Source organism: Ambystoma mexicanum, chromosome 3q, assembly GCF_040938575.1.
Source record: "Ambystoma mexicanum isolate Mex_15411 chromosome 3q, UKY_AmexF1_1, whole genome shotgun sequence".
Taxonomy (NCBI): domain Eukaryota; kingdom Metazoa; phylum Chordata; class Amphibia; order Caudata; family Ambystomatidae; genus Ambystoma; species Ambystoma mexicanum.
Genome location: NC_090926.1, coordinates 1055185977 through 1055207588, shown reverse-complemented (window position 1 = coordinate 1055207588; position 21612 = coordinate 1055185977). Strand labels below are relative to the sequence as shown.

Here is a 21612-nt window from a genome sequence, read left to right as displayed (position 1 = left end):
AGATGGTATGTGACTCTAACAAGACCATCACACATTGTTATGCCCGATATCCTGGATCAACCCATGATTCAATGGTCCTGCGGAACTCAACGATACCACGCTACATGGAGCGACATGCTGGACAACGTTCCTGGCTACTCGGTGAGTAGCATGGCAAGCACATGGCAGTGTGATATGGGGAGTAGATTTGCGGGAGGGTGGGATGCATACTCCAACTAGGTGTGATTGGGGGGGGAGATGCATACTCCCACTGGGTGTGATTGGAGGGGGGAGAGATGCATACTCCAACTGGGTGTGATTGGGGGGGAGAGATGCATACTCCAACTGGGTGTGATTGGGGGGAAGATGCATACTCCAACTGGGTGTGATTGGGGGGGGGGGGATGCATACTCTAAATGGGTGAGATCAGTTGATGGACTAAACAATGCCCATACTGAAATACACCACTGTCCCCCAAGGCAGGCCAGACTGAACCTAACACATTAAAACCATATGCAAGGCGTAAGATGCACAACAATGACTATAAGCCATTACTGCAACCATGCCATATCCATCCACATGTACACTGCACATCATCAGACCGTACCCTCTACAACACAATGCAGCAACATGCTGCCAATATGGCCAATGCAAATGTCCGCTGAACAGCATCACAACGGAAATGCGACCTTGAGTGCATACAGAGGGATCACCTGAAGCTACGGAATCTCACCCGTACACCACAACAGAAGTGCTGCATGCCCGCATTGGGGACATCAAGTTTGGAATGGCAGATCACTAGGAGTCTGGTTCCAACGGTGACAGGACCAAAGGATACGAATGACTACACATCACCTAGTTCATGGCAACAACTGCCGTAGGCATGCACAGTGCATGAACACTTGCAAGGACTAGATGCCCTTCCCACATTGCAGTTACTTTGATTACCTCTATGCATGTAGGGATATGTGGATGTCATCCACAAATCAAAGTTGACTTGTGTGTGATAGGTACTGGTTCCATTTGATTTAATCACTTACACATATCCATTGTTGCACCCATGCAGGTGATGCTGGCTATCCCTTGAAGAGGTGGCTCCTTACCCCTGTCCGGAACGCACAGGACAGGCACGAAGACGACTACAATCGTGCACATACCCGTACCCGTGTGGTGATTGAGCAGACATTTGGCCTTTTGAAGACACGGTTTCGCTGCCTCAGCAGGTCGGTGGGGCACTCCTGTACAGGCATGAGAAGGTGGCCAAGATCACCATGGCATGTGTCATGCTGCACAATATGTACATCAGACGGAATGTGCCTCTGCCCCCTGACATTGAACTGCAACCACCTGGTGAGGATGAGGATGAGGAGGGAGAAGATGGGGCTGCACGTCATGCAGGTGGCGATGAACAGGAGGGACGTGCTGTGCGCCAGCATCTGATAGACCAATATTTCTAATACACATGGATGAAGAGGGTGCAATGGATGTGGGACTCAGGGCACTGGGTGTGTGGGGAAAAGAACACTGTGCACTGTCCGGCAATAAAGCACACATACAAAATGAAGAATGTCCACTCATGTGATTTTTCATGACACAATGGGTGTATTAAGTTTTGTAAGATTATGAAGTGCGTGGAGACAGCAGAAGGTTGCAAGCTGCACGGTAGGGAGCCCAGAGGACAAGGGCTGTAGGCAGCCGGAGTGAGGCAGGCTGCAGGGCAGGGAGCCCAGAGGACAAGGACGGTAGGCAGCCGGAGTGAGGTAGGCTGCAGGGCAGGAGCCCAGAGGACAAGAAATGTAGGCAGCTGGAGTGAGGCAGGCTGCAGAGCAGGGATCCCAGAGGAGAAGGACGGTAGGCAGCCGGAGTGAGGCAGGCTGCAGGGCAGGGAGCCCAGAGGACAAGGATTGTAGGCAGCCGGAGTGAGGCAGGCTGCAAGGCGGGCTGCAGAGGACTAGGACTGTACGCAACCGGAGTGAGGTAGGCTGCAGGGCAGGGAGCCCAGAGGACAAGGAATGTAGGCAGCCGGAGTGAGGCAGGCTGCAGAGCAAGGAGCCCAGAGGAGCAGGGCAGCAAGGAGTGAACCCAGAGGAGCAGGGCTGCTGACTGCAGAGGGCTGCAGAGGACTGTAATAGGCTGCAAGGCAGGAAGCCCAGAGGACAAGGGCTGTAGGTAGAAGGCAGCGGAGCGTGATCGGTTGCAAGGCAGGGAGCCCGGAAAGGGCACTGGAACAAAACAAGTTAATGCAGCAACAGGAACAGCATACAAAGTAAAGGGTCAAGGCAAACGGGAGCGGGGAGAACTCAAGATGCAAGACACTGTGCTCCTGCAGGCAGCTGCTTATATACAGCCTGCTCTGTTCTGAGGCAGGCTAATTGACAGCACCTGTAGCAGCACACCTGAAGACAATCTGCCTCCTCCCTCTCTGGTCCTGAGCAGGTGGAAGCAGCACTGGCCCCTAGGGCTTCTGGGGATTGTGGTCCCAATAACGATGAATGAGAATAGCCAGGAATTGAGGACTGCAGCCAGGTGCATTATGGTAAATGTAGTTAATTGAATAAAATAAGAAAGAACCAAAGTTGAGCAAATGGAAATAAAAGACCCAGGCGTGAAAAGGAGTTGTTCAAGGAGTATTAGGAGGATAAATGAGTACCAAGTAGTCCATGATGGTTGCCAATGCGTGCGCCAGCGGCGCGGGCATGACACAGTGGATGTCTTCAATGGAGGATATCTTGAGGTAGAGCTGTGTGTAATCTGCATATTTGTGGATGTTGTGTGGTTCCATGTAAAGATTGAATATTGCGGAGGAGAGAATAAATCGTTATGGACTTCACAGGTGATGGGTAGAGTTGGTGATCAGTAGGAATCCATTTGTACATATTGGTGGTGATTATTTGAGTAAATAATGGGACCATTAGAGGGTTTCCCACCTTTTACCACACCCTGCACAGCCACTGTGGAATGTTGTGCTCCTCTGGTAGGGGAGCATCCTCCAACCCAAATTCTATATAGATTAATTATTCATGTTCAGGAAAATATACCTTTGCATTTCCGGGGCAGGTTCGTTGGAGCACCTACCTTTTAGGCTTCCATTGTGTTGACGTTCACCTCCTCAGCACTCATTCACACCACAGGGGCAAAGTCGGTCTAGAATTGGACTGGATCATGAAACACCCTCAGGAATGTACTGATGCTCCTGTCTATGCTATGTGTTTCCCCAGGCTTTCATGTCAGAGGGCAGTCACAGTTTCCTTCAAGAAGTGAGGGCACCTTACCTCACTTCTGCAATGCCTGAGAAAGTTCTCTGGTCCGTTTTTAAATTCTGGGTTCCAGATCTCTCCTTGGCTATGGTGGGAGGGAAAGGTGTTTGTTGAATACAGATCTCCATCTCACCACTGTATTGAATCGTAAGACGATATTGCAGATTTTCAGTATGAGGCTGCGATTCCCATTCTCAAGTTCTTATTTTGGTAAGCAGCCTGCTCCACATAATCTAAGTTCTGGTCCTCTTAGGGTGTGGTGTACTTCTTTGAGCAAGCATTCTCTGTACACCTCTAGCTGGGCTTCCGGCTACGTTTAGGTGAGAATTGAAGCAAAAGAGGGTTTTTTTTGTTCACTACAGGAGCAGCAACGTAGAAAGGTGATAGATGATAGTTGCAGTGGCTCCTGCGCAGTACAGGGTGCTCATTCAGGCCTGGTGCTGCTTGGGCCAGGGCTTGGTGTACTGCTTGAAGCAGGATCATCTAGGCTAGAGGATCTCCTGGACTCTCTCCTTCAGCCTTGGTAGTGTCTGGCTTTACAAAGGATGTAAACCTGGGATTACTAGGCCTCTTGGATCTCAGTAAAGCAATGGGAACTCCTGGATCTTAGTAAGGCAAAAGGCGAGACTGCACCTCTGCCATCCTGTGAAGTCCATGGACACAACAGTCATCAAGAAGAGGTTGGTGACAGGCATCATTTCTGCTCCATATTTTGGTTATCACAGGTTTTTTGTCTTATCCTGATTTCTGAAAAAGGACTTTGAATATCTCTCGTAAAGCAGTGTTTAGGAATGTTTGCCTTCAGAGCAAGTGCTTCCTCTTTAAATGTTCACCATGGCCATATGGTGCCTCTCTAGTTAGATGCCAGCGGTTCTGAAGTGGGTTCTGCCCCTGCAACATCCCGTATCCTCCTGTGTCATGGAGTTTGACATCTTTGTTGGGACATGGGGCAGATGATTTCCGTGTATAGTGATGTGTAGATAGGGTGGACATAGGCTACCCCTCCCTTTTCCACCCATAGGTATGTGTAATGCCCCAATTGGTGACAGATCTATAATTGCATCTGTCTTTCTGCAGTACACTCACTCAATTGTTATATCACAAAATATATTAAGTTTAAACTTAATATATGTTTCAGACAGACAGATGCAATTATAGATCTGTCACCAATTGGGGGGCATTACCCATACCTACGGGTGGAAAAGGGAGGGGTAGCCTATGTCCACCCTATCTACACGTCATATATAACCCCTCACGAGATAGGCCCCCGAAAACAAAAAAGAGGGATTCATACTCCATTGTTTTGAAAGTAATATGTAGTGATGCCACCCTCTGCTCGGCATCCCTATGTGAGGCATTGGGCTGCCAGTTAATGTTGCTTGATGTTCTGGGATGATGCTGAGCATTGCATGCATTTCTCCCCATGCACTAGTTCTCTCAGGACGGTTTATGATGCTGCCTGCATCCTACACCTGCAGGGTCTATTTAAGGTATAGAGAAGATCTGGGCCTGGTTTGGCAGCCAGGTTCGTTCCTGTGTTTACCATTCTTCTCATATATGTGGGAGGGGGTCTTTGGCGTGCTGTCTCTTTCAAGCGACTAATCTGAGTTTTTGAAGTAAATAGATTTCAACTTATCCGACCTACAGACTGCTTTAATGCATGGGAAGCGCTATGCTCTCGGGGATGGCTGTCCAATCTCCTGTGTCTCGCCATCTTCCTGGCAGGAATAGGTGTGACAGATGCTTTAATGCATGGGAAGCTTTTATGCTCTTAGGTATGGCTGTCCATTCTTCTGTGCCCCCCACCCCATCTTCCTGGCAGGAATAGCTTGACAGATGCTTTAACACATGGGAAGCTTCTATGCTCTCAGGGATGGCTGTCCAGTCTTCTGTTTCCCTCCATCTTCAGGGCAGGAATATCTGTGAAAGATGCTTTAATGCATGGGAAGCTGTTATGCTCTCAGGGATGGCTGTCCAGGCTTCTGTGTGTCTCCATCTTCCTGGCAGGAATAGCTGTGACAGATGCTTTAATGCATGGGAAGCGTGTATGCTCTCAGGGATGGCTGTCCAGTCTTCTGTTTCCCTCCATCTTCCGGGCAGGAATAGCTGTGACAGATGCTCTAATGCTTGGGAAGCTTTTATGCTCTCAGGGATGGCTGTCCAGTCTTCTCTGTCCCCTCCCCCCCATCTTCCTGGCAGGAATAGCTGTGACAGATGCTTTAAAGCATGGGAAGCTTTTATGCTCTCGGGGGTGGCTGTCCAGTCTTCTGTGTCTTTCCATCTTCCTGGCAGGAATAGCTGTGACAGATGCTTTAATGCATGGGAAGCGTATATGCTCTCAGGAATGGCTGTCCACTCTTTTGTGGCCTTCACCTTTTTGCAGGAATAGCTGTGACAGATGCTGTAATGCATGGGAAGCTTTTATGCTCTCAGGGATGGCTGTCCAGTCTTCTGTGCCCCCCCCCCATCTTCCTGGCAGGAATAGCTGTGACAGATGCTTTAATGCATGGGAAGCGTTTATGCTCTCAGGGATGGCTGTCCAGTATTCAGTATGTCTCCATCTTCCTGGCAGGAATAGGTGTGACAGATGCTTTAATGCATGGGAAGATTTTATGCTCTCAGGGATGGCTGTCCATTCTTCTGTGCCCCCCACCCCATCTTCCTGGCAGGAATAGCTGTGACAGATGCTTTAACACATGGGAAGCTTTTATGCTCTCAGGGATGGCTGTCCAGTCTTCTGTTTCCCTCCATCTTCCGGGCAGGAATAGCTGTGACAGATGCTTTAATGCATGGGAAGCTTTTATGCTCTCAGGGATGGCTGTCCAGTCTTCTCTGCCCCCCCCTTTCTTCCTGGCAGGAATAGCTGTGACAGATGCTTTAATGCTTGGGAAGCTTTTATGCTCTCAGGGATGGCTGTCCAGTCTTCTCTGTCCCCTCCCCCCCCCATCTTCCTGGCAGGAATAGCTGTGACAGATGCTTTAATGCAAGGGAAGCGTTTATGCTCACAGGGATGGCTGTCCAGTCACAGTGTGTCTCCATCTTCCTGGCAGGAATAGCTGTGACAGATGCTTTAAAGCATGGGAAGCTTTTATGCTCTCGGGGGGGGGGGGGGCTGTCCAGTCTTCTGTGTCTTTCCATCTTCTTGGCAGGAATAGCTGTGACAGATGCTTTAATGCATGGGAAGCGTATATGCTCTCAGGAATGGCTGTCCACTCTTTTGTGGCCTTCACCTTTTTGCAGGAATAGCTGTGACAGATGCTTTAATGCATTGGAAGCCTTTATGCTCTCAGGGATGGCTGCCCAGTCTTCTGTGCCCCCCCACCCCCCATCTTCCTGGCAGGAATAGCTGTGACAGATGCTTTAATGCATGGGAAGCGTTTATGCTCTCAGGGATGGCTGTCCAGTCTTCAGTATGTCTCCATCTTCCTGGCAGGAATAGGTGTGACAGATGCTTTAATGCATGGGAAGATTTTATGCTCTCATGGATGGCTGTCCAGTCTTCTGTGTCCCTCCATCTTCCTGGCAGGAATAGCTGTGACAGATACTTTAATGCATGGGAAGCGTTTATGCTCTTAGGTATGGCTGTCCAGTCTTCTGTTTCCCTCCATCTTCCGGGCAGGAATATCTGTGACAGATGCTTTAATGCATGGGAAGCTGTTATGCTCTCAGGGATGGCTGTCCAGGCTTCTGTGTGTCTCCATCTTCCTGGCAGGAATAGCTGTGACAGATGCTTTAATGCATGGGAAGCGTGTATGCTCTCAGGGATGGCTGTCCAGTCTTCTGTGGCCTTCACCTTTTTGGCAGGAATAGCTGTGACAGATGCTTTAATGCATGGGAAGCTGTTATGCTCTCAGGGATGGCTGTCCAGTCAATTGGAGTACCTCATTAGGAAGGAGATCAATCGCAAACTGCACGCAGTAACACTCACAAAATATTATAGAGCTCAATGCACTCCTACAGGATTACGGGTGTCTGTACAACCAACTCTATGCAAGGAGAATAAGGAATTTGTGCACAAATGGGAAAATATACTTAACAAATGTTCACTCGATGTGATTCTTCTAACTATACAGGAATTGGCTAATGAATTGAAATCCATCACAACTGAAATCGAGACTATCAAATTTGAACTCAGCGACTGCTTGAGCGATGAAGAGATGAAAAATATGCTGATTGATATTGACATGAAACTAGAACAATACAAATCAGAATTAGAAAGCAAAATGATTCGCAAATTTAAAAGAGACACCTATGACTACCACGATGACGAGGTATACACCTGGATGGACAAGTATAAACAGCCTGGACAACCTCAACATTCCAGGAATACCTCTGATCATTCTAGCTCAGACTCAGAAACACAATCTCGCCCAGGCACTTCAAGAATACCAACTCCTGCTAATGAAGAGCATACTACCGCTACAGAGGATACCACAAGACATGAAGATCGAACACCCAGAGAAGAGAGACCACTCAGGCAGCCTTTCGTAGACCAAGGGAAAGGAAGAAAAGAACCAGGAGGGGCCACAGGAAAAGAACCCTCGCAGAAACCAGAGTCGAGGTATCCGAACAGGAGAGTCTAATTATTAATATATCCAAATGGAATTTGAGAAACAAATTCTCCAAAAGGGACTTAGCTTTGTACCAACGCATAGCACAAGCCTTTTCAACACCAAAATAGAACTCTTCAAATTTGTTCAGAAATTGAAACTGAGGGCATTCTTTGCTGATGTTGAGATACCCGAGGAACAAAGAACCAACAATTATCTCGAACTTAAATCCAAGAGCTCCTTTATACCACCATTACCTCACAGTACCATAGACATTTTCCATGAAGCAATCCTAAGAGATTTGAGGAATGCGTTGATGCATGGGAAGCTTTTATGGTCTCCGGGATGGCTGTCCAGTCTTCTGTGTCTCTCCATCTTCCTGGCAGGAATAGCTGTGACAGATGCTTGAGGCCAGGGGACCAGCTCTGCATGAGCTGAAAGGATTCCTTGGGAATTCAGAAAGCTGTTGCGTTTGGTTGGTCGTGGTCATGGATATTTGGCTGATTGTTCAGAGAGATTAAGATGAGCTGATCTCGGAGCACGGGGTCTACTTTCCGGATGGCGAACACATCAATCTGGGGAAGGCAACCGCTTGGGCTGTGGTTCAGAGTGTCCCTCTTTTCCATTTCCTGAAACCGGTAACTGAAGAGCCACTTTATGTCCTAATAGCTTCAGCCAGAATATTGTATGCCAGTGCGTCCTCTTTTTTTTTTTTCTGCTTGACAATGGCAAAAGGGGGAAAACACTTCTTTGGGGGAAACGGGGGTGGGTGGCGGAAGGGAGCTGTTTTTTTCCCACCAAAAGTAGCTATTAATAAAAGGAAACTGTTCTAATATTACCTGGATCTTTTTACAACTTCATAATGTTCATGTCCGGCATATATTTTAGTCATAATGAGAACCTTACACGTGTTTTACGAAGCAAAGCACATTGTCAAAAACTATAATAACCCATCAGAAAGATATAGATAGTTATCATTGGAAGATGGACATTCTGGCACACCCCATGCAAAACATCTGTATGAGAGAAGCCGTGGAAAGAACACCAGTGAGGGTTCCCGGCTGCTTTGCAAACACAACATTTTGGACTAAAGAAGGATTTTAATCTTTGATAAGTGATACATAGGTTGTACGCTTAAATCACTAAGTGTATAATGCACACTGGAGTTGTTGCTCCTTGCAATCTTTACAACGCTCCCCCTAACATTAATAGGTCTGTGACATTGAACCATATATAGTAGTTCAGACAGCCTCCCGACCCCCAGCAAGATTGTTGGCCAGTCCTTCTTTTATATTATTCAATTTGTAAGGATTGTGACGACGAGGAATGTGGGGCGATGCCCGCTTTACTTCCGACAAGTCCTCTTCCTACTGGTCCTTATATTATATCCCATGCCAAGGGTATGAATATTGAGCCCACAAAAGGCCGGCTTCGGTATAACTCTGAGGTTTATGGGTAAACCAGTCCCTTTTACACCTCATCTCACAGTGTGGGAAGATTTAGCCCTAAAAGGCTACACAGGTTTCAGGCGATGGCGTTTCCATGCACGAGAAAGGCTTCACCGCAGTTTGAAAGGACTGTGTAGAGAAAAGGTAGGCATATGAGTAGTGAAGATTACTGGAAAGTAGTTTGGACATTAGATGGCCTAAGTAGTCGTTTTCTTTTGGTTGTCAGAATTGAGATGCAGGCCTAGTGACAATTCGCACTAGTTGCGCTAGTTGGCATCGTTGCTGGGATGCAGCGGAGCGTGGACTGACCCTTTTCCATACTTGCTATCACCAGTGCTAGCGCGTCTAAGGTATGCACATGTGCACTGGTTTTCTATCCCATTCACCCATGCCAACACCCTTCCTGCTAGCCCATAGACTGTGCATGCAATGCCTCCTCACTCAGTGAGCAAGACGAAGAGAATAGGAAAGATAAGTGGTGCTCTCCTCATTGGACTAGGACGTTTGATAGGGCGGACATTTAGAATTCAATCGCAAAATTGAAGAACTCTAGAGCCTGTGGTCCGGGTGGTCTCGTGACTGCTCTCTTAAAAGATAATATTCCTTTGTGGTCAGACATTCTATGTCGCCTTTTCACTCAGGTAGTTGACAGTGGTGAAGTTCCTCTGACCTGGCGACAAGCAATAGTTATTCTGATCTACAAGAAAGGACCATGGGACGCACCAACTTCTTATAGACCAGTTTCTTTACTCAATAAACCTTCCAAAATATTAGCTAATTTTGTCTTAACCACTTAACTGCCATGGCTCCCCCGCCACCAGTACCAAGGCCTTTTTTGGTGATTTCGGTATGTCGCCATTCAATACCTTGTAACGTTTTTGTTACATGAGATATCTCGCCCAAATTTGGCCCCTTTTTTCCCACAGGTAGGCGGTCGTAACGCCACCAAGGAAACCTAGTTTGCTGTAGGGGGTGAGAGAAAATAACCAAAAAGGGAGGACAGTTTGGGTTTTTTCTGAAAATGCCAATAAAATGATGTACAAAGAAGCCTGTGGTTTTTCCCTTGTAAGTGCTAGGAACAAATGGTTTGCTGTGTTGAATTCCCAATTTGTTCAGGCTTTCAAGAACAGGTTGAGTGGAAATCAAAAAAACATATTTTGATATGGTTACCAGCCATTTTGTGAGAGGTAGGCGATTTTGGCCTTTTTTTCCAATAGGACATACATGGAATGGAAGAGAAGGGTAGGAAAGCTGAATGGGAAGACAGATAGGCATACATTTCTGAAAAGTAGACAAAATTCCAATTTTAGGAAGGGGTGATTTGCGCTTGTCAGGCTACAACTATGTAGGGAAAATTCCATAGTTTGGGGAAAATAACAGGGAAAATGACAGAAAAAAAGGTATGTGGTGGACATGGTTGGCCCGGTAAGGCAATGGCTTCTGTGAATTTTGAGAAAAACAATGCTCCGCTACATTCCCCCGACTCTTCCAGTTAGGAAATCACACAGTTTTCATAATGTTTCACAAAACAAGCAGCACCACAAGCCAAAAACTGAACCGTGGTACACAGGAGTTTTATGCTTGCGGCCTAAACAGACGTAATTGGCATGTATAAATAAGGGAATCAAATGTGTTGAGGAAGGACAAGCATACATTATTTGAAAGAGCACAGGCAGACCTTTTGAAGGGTAGGTGACTTGTGCAGCTTACAAAAGTGTATAGTGCCTAAAACAGCGACTAAATGTAGGCCACATTTGGGAAATGAAAGGGATGTGTGACAAAGCGCAGCAGCTAATGGGTCGAAACGTTATACAAACCATGCAAACACAACAAATGTCGTACCTTACCATGTTCCCACAGGTGTCCCGATGAAAACGGTACCTCAATTGTGTGGGTGCACCTACCTGGACTCAAAGGGAAAATGCTAACACACTGGTAACCCCAAGTCTTTCGGCTGAGCAGATTTTGAGGAATTTTGCTCATGTGGACAACCTACAGATTTGTGCTTAGGGTGTCGAAGCCACCAAGAAAAACGGGGAACCCCATGCACTTCTGAAAAAGAGGACACCTGTGGGAATCCACAGAGGTCTGACCTGCGCTAATTGGCCCAGAATTTATTACCCACAACCCCCGGGAAAGTCCGAAATATGGCGAAAAAAATCACAATTTTCTGACATTTCACTCTGTCCACCCACCGAAATATGCCGGCAAAACCACTTGTCCCACCTTCCCGTATTCCCACAGGTGTCCCGATGAAAACAGTACCTCACATGTGTGGGTGCACCTACCTGGGTGCAAATGGAAAAGGCTAAACCACTGCTACCCACCAAAGGGTTTGGGCAGCCAACCTACAGATTTGGGCCTGGGGTGTCGCATCCACCAAGGAAAACAGCTAACCCCATGCATTTCCAAAAAGAAGACACCTGTGGGAATCCACAGATGTCTGACTTGCGCAAATTGCCCCAGAATTTATTACCCACAAGCCCTGGCAAAGACCCACATGGGAGACGGGTCCCCAAGGCCAGGGACATTACCCCCAACTTTCCTGGAGCTCTGGCTGGCCTGCGTTACAGCCTCTCCCTCCGGGAAAGGTTGGGGACCCTGCCGGGGCTCCCTGGACCCACTGCTGGGCTTGGGGACAGTCAAACCACATGGGAGACAGCCGCCCAAGGACATTACCCCGGACCATCCTGGAGCACTGGCTGGGCTGCAACCCATGTGGTTTGACCGTCCCCAAGCCCAGCAGCGGTTCCAGGGAGCCCTGGCAGGGTCCCCGACCTTTCCCTGAGGGAAATTCTGTAACGCAGCCGAGCCAGAGTTCTAGGATTTGTTTGGGGTAATGTCCCTGGCCTTGGGCGGTCGTCTCTTATGTAGGTGTACAGTGCCCAATCATAGCGGTAGTTCCAGTGAGCCCCAGCAGGGTCCCCATCTTTTCCCAGAGGGAGAAGCTGTACTGCAGGCCCGCCAGATCTCCAGGATAGTCGGAGGGTTATGTCCCTCGACTTGGGCGGCTATCTCCCATGTGGGTTGACTGTCCCCAAGTCCATCGACAGTTCCAGAGAGCCCCGGCACGTTCCCGGTCCTTTCCTAGAGTGAAAAGCAGTAATGCAGGCCAGCCAGAACTCCAGGATGGTCGGAGGTGATGCCTCCGGGCTTGGGCGCTTTGTCTCCCATGTGGGTCGACCGTCCCAAAACCCAGTGGCAGTTCCTGGGAGCCCTGGCAGGATCCCCATTCCTCCCCGGAGGTGACCTCTGTAACGCAGCACAGCCAGAGGTGCAGCCTGGGCTTGCGGATGGTCAACCCACATGGGAGACGGCCGCTTCCAGAGAAACACCAATGTTATGCTGGCATGGGGGGCAATTTGAGGCCTGATCCTGCAATTGTATCCCATCCCACCAAAATACCTCCACAGACAAACCACTCCCACCCACACCACCAACAATCCAGCCCCAGTCCCGTCCACCCCACTGACAATGGGTCCTAACCGTAGAATAATAAATAAACAGTACTTGCATGATGTTGCAGCTGCTCGCGTAGAAAGAGCTGTAAACGAAACAAAAAACATGTGTTACCTATGGTCACAATAGCAAAGAAAAATCAAAACTACTACTCTCCGATCACGGCCCCCCTTTCAAGCCATCCCTAGTGGTCTACTGACTCTCACCCCCCCCATTAAAAATGCATTTGCCCCTCCCTAGGGGCAGATTTCTGCCCTTATGTGGCCCCAAGGAGGGCCACATGAAAGCCCCCCTTCCATTTTGGGTGGGAGGGTTTTCAATACATAACTCACTGGTGGTCTAGGGTGCCCTGCACTCACGTTTTATTTTCAATTTTTGTTTTTGTTTTGCCCCTTCCCTTGAAGCAGATGGACAAATTAATGTGCCCATCTGCCCCGAGCAGGGGGGGCAAAATGTTCTGCCCCATGCCTGAGGGGGCCTGTGACAACAATTCTGGTGGCCCTCTCCCCCCACCCCAAATGGTTGGGGGACATCTCATGTAGCCCATCATCTGCCCCCAGGGGGGCCCAAACCTGCAGCCCCATGCTTTGGGGGGTCTCTCTGGTGGCCCTCTTCCCCCACCCCAAATGGATGGGCGGCCCTTCATGTAGCTCTCCCTGGGAACAGATGCCCCTTCCTAGGGCCAGAAATCTGCCCCCAGGGAGGGTTTAATGAGGTGCCCCCCATCCACTAAGGTGGGGGGGAGAGGGCCACCCCCCTTTCATAAATAAAAATGCCTGGTGGTCTAGTGGGCCCACCTGTATTTATTTATTTATTTATTTATTTATTTTAAAAATAAATCCACTCCCTCCTCCTCACATAGCCTGGGGTTTGGATTTCAGTTTTGTGCGATCCCTGCCGAAGTGCCAAAAATAACACTATGAATGTAAGGCTGAACTCTACAGGCGATATTTACAGGGAAATTAAAGGGGTTAGACAGGGGTGTATTGTCGCCCCTCTTCTGTTCAACTTATAAATGTTGGACCTCTGGCAAAATAAAGAACTCTGCAGCGGTTACGCTCCCAAAATAGTTCAATTAGGGGTGAGTTGCATTAGATATGCGGACGATCTAATCTTATTGGTTTTTGCGCCTGCTGGTCTGCAGCGAGTCCTGAATGAAGTCACATCCTTTCTAAATGACACTGGGCTCGCGCTTAATCCAGCCAAATCTAACACCATTACATTTACCAAAAAAGGAAGATTAAGTGTTACTTGTGGACTATTTCCATTAGTGTTATACGCCTTGAATTGGGTCTACAATCCTGCTGGTCCATGTACCAATACAAAAGTATAGGATTACTCTATCCAATCACAGACGAAGAATTAACTGCAATATCACCTTACTTTAAGAAGCTCTGTTTATCTAATTCAAATAAAGCAGTTGTAACCTTGGGTAGGAGATGCAGTGTGTACATGGACAAAATGGACCAACCAGGCATTTCGGAGATCCTAAAGTCCAAAGTGAAAAAATGGGACAGGATTTGGGACATCCAAGATTTACAGAGATTAAAAAAGTATCGGACCTGGGCTGACTTAATCGGCCTCAAAAAGAACTCAGACCCTACCTGATGAAGTTTCCATCTGCAAAGTACTGACAATGGTACCTCAAATTTAGAATAAATTGTCTACCCATAATGGAGATATTAGGACCTCAACCAAACATTCCATCGGAGCTTCGAAATTGTCGTTTATGTACCTCTTGGGTACCAGAAGTTTTACGCCATCTGGTCATGGAAAGTGATCACCACGTGCGGGACAGAATAGTGGCTTTTGAGCCCTACGTTCACTTCATGACAGCAGTAATAACGCAATCAATATGGGCCAGATTGATGACTGGCAGACACATCTCTCTTTTGTTGGCACCGGTCAAGTTTTTAATAATAACCAACTGCAGAGGGAAACCTGATCCTGGAGTCCTATAGCTACATTTATTGTTCAGTTGAGAGTCAATATGGCACTGAATTTTATAGTTTAACATCGAGGTTGAGATTGGTCGAGGAAAATAAACTCTTTTTAGTAAATTAAATCTTCCAGGACTTGCGCCCCCCTCCTCATAATAGGATGTTAGAGTAATTTTTAACAGAATTTGGCTGCCTAGCGTCGCATGAAAGAGATTGTTTGCTTACTTAGGCAAGCCTTTGGGATTGTATAGTTATGTAAGAATATTTTAATCTATGGATAATTTAACTTGTATAGATTTTGTATTGAATTTGTTGTATAAGGTCTCTTGTATGCTAAAAATGCAAAACATGTTTTTTTTTAAATATGCCTCCTCATTGTGCTTGCGTGCATGTCTTCCCCCAGGTCACATGGATCTCATGGTGTCTCAGGTGAGGCGCAGCATCGCCTTCATCGTGCAGCAGTATTCCCACTTTAGGTGAGTTGGGCCTGGACCTGTCGGTCTCTTATTTGTCATGGACCTGATCCTCGCTTGACACTTGCTTCGAGTCAGTGCCTGCAAACAGCACGGGCCGAGGCTCACTAGCGAAAAATGTTGTTGATTAAATATCACCTGGGCGCAGTGCTTCAAGTGGGCCAGTCCTACCTGCGACTCCGTACCTGCACTTCCTATTTTTAGCACTTGAGTACCTGCACTTTTCAATGCCTGAAAGCGAGTACCGGTACTCAACTATGTTGAGAGGTGAAAATGAAAGCCTTTCATTTCACTATTTCGCAATGAAGGAGTTAGCTTTTGGGCCATTGCTGGGAAAGCAGCGCCCTCTCCAGCTTCCTCTCTCCACCATCCGCAACGCACATGTCTCCTTTAGGGTCCACCCAACAAAACTAAAAGCAGAGGCCGACCTGCAGCTCCTGAGGGCTCCGCACACGACGCTAACTTGACCTGTTACGCATGGGGTCCCTTGAGAGTTTGCATATGGAGCACAGATTGATTTGGAAAACCTGTTCAATTACTTTTTTTTTTTAGCATGTTTCTTTGTTATTAGCATTGTCTTTTACTAATATGTAAAGATTTAAGTAATTGGAGTTGTGATGCAACCTTTTGGACTGAAAACCCTGCACACAGCTCTCGTTACATACCAAATACTGTATTAGGCAATGAAAGCGAGCATTAATAAATCTCCTCTTTTAAAGCTAACTTTACAGCTATGATACTATGATAGCTGCTATTTTGACATGCAATAAAAGTCGTTTTATATGGATATTGACATTTTCTTACCACAATGGAGAGAAACCATCTAGAAGTTTGCGTGAAAAAATGCCAAATAACCATGTGTGTGACCCTTGGCAAATCATTTTCTCACTTTCCATTTCCAGCAAAAATTAGGAATTCTCAAAGCCTGCCATCTTTTATACATAACAATACTGGTGTCCAAACAGGTCAAAATCAGTCTGTGATTGATGAGCGTCTTTGAGAGATGGTTGGATTAGGCTGACAGAATCAAATCTAACAGTAAAGCATTACACTGAGATTTTGGTTGGAAACACTGATATGTTTCAGCAGAGCATGCTCCCCAGCCCAAACGCTACAGAGTTTGAGAGTGGGGGATTATAACTGAAGTAGGATGCAGGGACGCCATTTCACCAAAATGCCAGGGGTAGCGGACGTGACATCACACGACCCTTGACATCTGATGACATCACAGGAAGTGATGTCATTTGACCCCAACCAAAGTGCCATCACAGAAAGCGATGGAACATAACCTTTCGCCCCATGACAAAACAGAAGTGGCATCACATAGCATTGTTTCGGAGTACACTTCGAAAATATGGTTACGATATCACTGTAAAGTGATATATTTATTTATTAAATTTATATAGCGTGCAAACAGCCCAGGGGCATTGAGGCGCTGTTACTTGCAAGAGCTTAGTTGCAGGTTGACAGAAGTGGTAGCAGAAGTAGGACACATTGCAAATCAGTCCAAAGCTCCAGATCAGAACACGATTCAGTACATGATGAATCTTGTGTGAAGAGGATGGTTTTCATGTTTTGATATACATTTCATACAAGAATGGATCACCATATGTATCTTTAATATCAGTGTGCATAGGCCCATATTACTGAATCACTGTGAATGCAAGCAGATATCCATGAATAAACGATAATGAGATGTTATTATATAGCACTTACGCTTAAGCGCTTCATATAGAACAAATATACGTACAATATCACCCAACCTGTGTTGGTACTCATTTATCAACCTCTGCAGGATGAAAGGCTGAGTTGACCTTGCTGTGAGTCGAACCTGCAACCTGCAGATCACACACACATTACAGCAGCCAGCGCTCAAACCACTGAGCTATCTTATTGGCTATAGCCATCAGAAAACCAGCCACTCCAGAAACATAGCCACATGCTGCTTGCTGGCCACAGCCCATGAGCCTCAATGTAAACATTTTTTTTTAAAATCATTTGTAGAATTTATTTTTAGGGGTAGCAAGGGAGACATTACTGTGACCCCTGGAGACCCCTAAATGACGTCCATGAGTAGGAGTGTGGGGAGTGAGACATATAGAAATGGACACAAGTAGATAATGAGACGCGAAGATCGAGACACACACAGAAAGTGAGACAAACGGAAAACTAGGGGAATAGTTTTTGAGACGGTCACACAGTTTGAGATTAATTAAAATGGGTCAATGGAACCCGTCTACCTCCAACGTGAGCGCGATTGTAAGAACCTCCAAGTCCACTTTGTCTAGATTGGGGACTACCTACACTTCTTATTTTCCATTGAAAGCACTGCCTGGGAGGGACTCGATCTTGGGACCTGTAGGTAAGCGCAACATTCGTGAACGCGCTAAGCCTCTGGTGACTTTTGTGGACCTTAGACTTTCTGCAGCACCATCACGAGCTCCTGGCTTGCTTGACATGCAGGATTAGCCGCTCACTGCCTTTCCAGCACTCCAAGCACAGATTGGAAACACTGCCTCACACAAAGGTCCAGAAAAACCATGCTATAGTTCTCAACACTGATTGCAAGCTTTCTATCAGGCCTCCCAGCCACTACCACCTCCCAACCAATCCAGCTGCCCCTCCCCCTCAACCCCCCACATGAACATAAGAAACAGGCACGTGGTGTGGGAAGATAAATGCCTGTGGAGCTCTTTGTTAGGCTGGAGTTACCTTACATGAGATGTCCGCCAGGACTCGACTCTGAACTGGTGTCCTGGCTGTGCCTATAAAGAAGTCCATAAACACTTCACCAGGTCACTTGGGCACCAGCCCTAGGGTCGGCTGCTCGAGCACTGGGTCTGGGTGCGGGGTAAACTGGAAGCTATTGGCTGATCACCCTTCCCTCGCTGTCTAGCCACCGTCACTCACTTAGCCCCTTTTCCTAACCCTTTACATAAGCATGACTTATCCTTGGTTTCTGGCTTGGCCCTGCGACTGGTCAGCTGTCCTCTGGTTTCTTGATTGTTCATACCCCAAGCCTCCTCAAAGGCCTTGTACCCTGGGGGTCCGTCAACTGACTCTTGGTAGTGCTGGATCAGTGTGGTCCCAGCCAGCACTCTTTCTGTGGATGCACTTTGGAACTAGGCCACGCAATCTGAAAATAAACAGCATTAGTATCAAAACAAACTGTAATGTGGGGAGGATGGGTGGTTCCCGTCTGAGGAATTGGCCGGTCAGTGCATGTAGAGGTGGGGGAGAATAGACTGCCCTCCACCCCAAAACTTCCTGCACAAACTAAATGGCCTATTCCCATGCCCCACTCAGACCTTTGACCTAGGCCACGGCAACTTGTCTGAGCTGCAGACCACCGCTTATAGCTGCCATACGGCCTGTCCCACCTGCCCCACACCCAGCCCCTCTTTCTGAGGGGAGTGTAGGAGTGCACACTGCTACCGGCAGTAGGGGGCGTGGCTAAGGCTGCAGCACACCAAACCTCCCCAGTCGACACGGACCCCAGCATAGCTGCACCACACCCATCTCCCACAAAGGGATGGCAAGCGCATGGTATAGTTCACAACAGTGATTGGAAGAATTGTGCTAGGCCTCCCAGCTTCTGCCTCCCTCTCCTGACTATCAAGTCTCCCTCACACATAGGTTTCCAGCTTCGCCCCGCGGCCAGTCACCCGCCCTTCAGTTTCATCATTCTTCACTTCTTGCCTCTTGCCCACCCCCTGCACAACCCTACCCCATTTCATGCCCCATAGCCTCCGCCAATGTCTTGTATCCCAGGGCGCTGTAATCTGACTCTTGGCTGCGATGGATTCTGGTCTTAGCCAACACCTTCCCTGTGGATACACCTTGTAACTCTGCCACGGCTCTCAGGTGGGTGCTGACATCCAAGAGGCTCCCTCCTCCCAGCTCGCCTACCACCTACCTCCCGGCAACATGCTTTTTCACATCAACCATGGGTCGTGACCCACATCACAGGGGTTCAAATGTAGGATTGGGCAGCAGAGCAATCTTCACTACAGAGCACCATCAAGAACAACCGTAACACCAGAAGACTGAAATGAGAACCGCGTTGGATAGGGTAGCACGACAACCTTTATTGGGTACAATTGTCAGACAGATCCACTGCGAAGTACCCAAGGTCCTGAGGGTGATCAGAGGACGCCATACCGGCCAAAACGTTCACCAACTGTTAATCCTGCTTCGGGAACCCTCGATTTCCTGCTGGAGACCTGGCCCCCCTACAATTCTGCCGAGGGATAATTTCGAGCCAAGCTACTCCGAGCAAATCTTAGTCCTTCGCCCTTGGACACTTTCCTTTCAAGGGTGGCGAAAGGATCAACCCAAAGACCTCATGTTTACCTGAAATTGTAATCGCATGTGAAAGCTGGAAGCAGAAACGTACCCTTTGCTTACTCATTTCCCATTCAACCCCAGACACAGCCCAATCCCCTTCACCAGAAACCGGTAGCTGTCAACCCTCGCACACATGGGGAGACCCCAAGGACACCCATGACAGTTGCCCATCGTATGCTACACGTGCAAGACCCACCCCTGTCCATCCCCTAGTCTAGCTGGCAACCTGAGCCATGTCATAAATTAGCCCCACCACCACCGTCGGGTGCACCTATGCGGATGACCCATGGCACTGCCCCGAACCTGGCCATCCGCCGGGGACCGGACATGCTACACCTTCGCTGTTGATGCATTGCTGAATCCTTCCTGGACGCAGGTACACCCCCAATCTATCGGCGAAGCAACTGCCCAAAGTCTTTATCGCCACGGTGTGCAGATCGTCTAGAAATGCAGCATTGGCCCCGAAGAGTGTGTAGTGTATTTACCCCCAAGTAAGTTGGCTCCACGCACAGCCTTTTGTAGGACCCTTCTAGATTGGAACTGGGTCAAAGGCTAACCAGCTGCATTCAGTCGCAAGTAGTCATTGCGGCATGGCCGTGCAGCCAAGAACCTGTGTGCCACAATAACTGGACAGTACACCTAGATGCCCAGCTTCCTGAGATCCAGATCCCTTCCCTGGCCGGTCTTGGAGTGCCTGACCAACACCCTCATTCCTTCTGCTGACATCGACACATCACCCACCAATAATGCCCGCTCACTGTGGTCTGCTCCCGTTGGCTGACCCTCATGGCCACGGAAAAAAAACATGAACGAAAAGGCTGTCCGGAACAATACTACTTCATGGCTAGAAAGACCGATGCTGCCCAAAACGCTAAGAAGACATTGCAATGATGTAAAATCAATGGGTGCACAATTGTCCGACTGCTGGACGCCCCTGAGCCCGACCTGCAGGAAGCCTCTTGCACATCTTTAGCAGACCATTGCAAGGTTAGATGGAGCCCCCTCCAGTAGAGACTGCAACCTCATTGCCACCTCAACATGTTCCACAGTTTGTTGTTGAACAGGGTCAGAGCCGATTCTGGTCGGGGAAACCTCAACATCTGTGAGCATCAGCGGCATTGTTGTGACAACCCAGAAGGCGCTTATGTCATAAGTCAGTATTTAATTGCAGACCAACATTTAACAATTGCCTGATCAGATGCATCGTGATGGGGCATTGTGCCGATTGGCTGTTAATGGCCTGCACCACCCCCATATTATCAGACCACGCAGTCGGGGCTTGTTTGACAAAACCTCGGGCCAAGTGTGGAAAGTGACCAATACTGGGAACATTTCAAAGACGTTGCTGTTACTGCACCATCCCCTTATGCCAATCACTCCTACATCATGCCCTCTCCAAGATCACACCAAAGCCGTACCTACCAAAGTCATCCGTGTACGTCCTCTATGTGCAACTAACCGCCCTGATGCCTCCGGGTTAGGCGCGCTATACAAATGGCAAAATAAATAACCCAAGGGGTCTGCCAAGCTCGCACCCCGTTAAACCCGCAAAGGAAACTTTGCTACAACCTTAAATTCTCCTTCAAACCTGCAGTCAACCTAATGTCCTCTGGTACAAGGCTCTTTAGTCTTTCCACCTGCCAAAGGTATACCCAGCTCCATGGACGTCATCTGGAGGTCACCAGGGGTCTCAACTGCGACCCCTGAGGTCTGCCTTGCTACTCCTGTGGTCTACCTTGACACCCCTAAAACAATTTATTTTAAAAAATGTGTTTTTTAATTTTTTTTTAATTGAAGTTCCCTGAGTGTGGCCAGTGTGTTAGGGCCTCTTAAAAAAACAGGGGGTTCCACAAGTGTAACATTTAGAGCAGTGACCCTAAATAAAAAAGAATAGGAATAACAAATAATGTGTCTTTCTGGAATTCTATACAATAATTCCTAGACTTATTAAAGGTTTATATCAGGCACACTTCAGGGGGTGAGTCACTGATTTGGTCTGTTCTTAAACACCCCAAATTCATAATGCAGACAGAAACTTCCCAAAAACATTTGGAGTAGAATAAGCATCCATTTTGGATTGTGTATTTTGCTTTTCGCAAGTTGCAGTTATAGCATGTTGTTATTTTCTGCCGTTCTCTGTTACGATCATCACAAGACAT

The 21612-nt window shown here is 47.8% G+C and overlaps 1 protein-coding gene across 1 annotated transcript in view; it reads left to right on the top strand.

The window, feature by feature from the left end:
- The window catches only part of AFMID (arylformamidase), a 172658-nt gene that overhangs the window by 119614 nt on the left and 31432 nt on the right, over window positions 1-21612 (top strand). The window contains exon 6 of the mRNA XM_069655249.1: window positions 15037-15109. Within this exon, the coding sequence (XP_069511350.1) occupies window positions 15037-15109 (73 nt within the window). The remainder of the gene's footprint in view (window positions 1-15036; window positions 15110-21612) is intronic.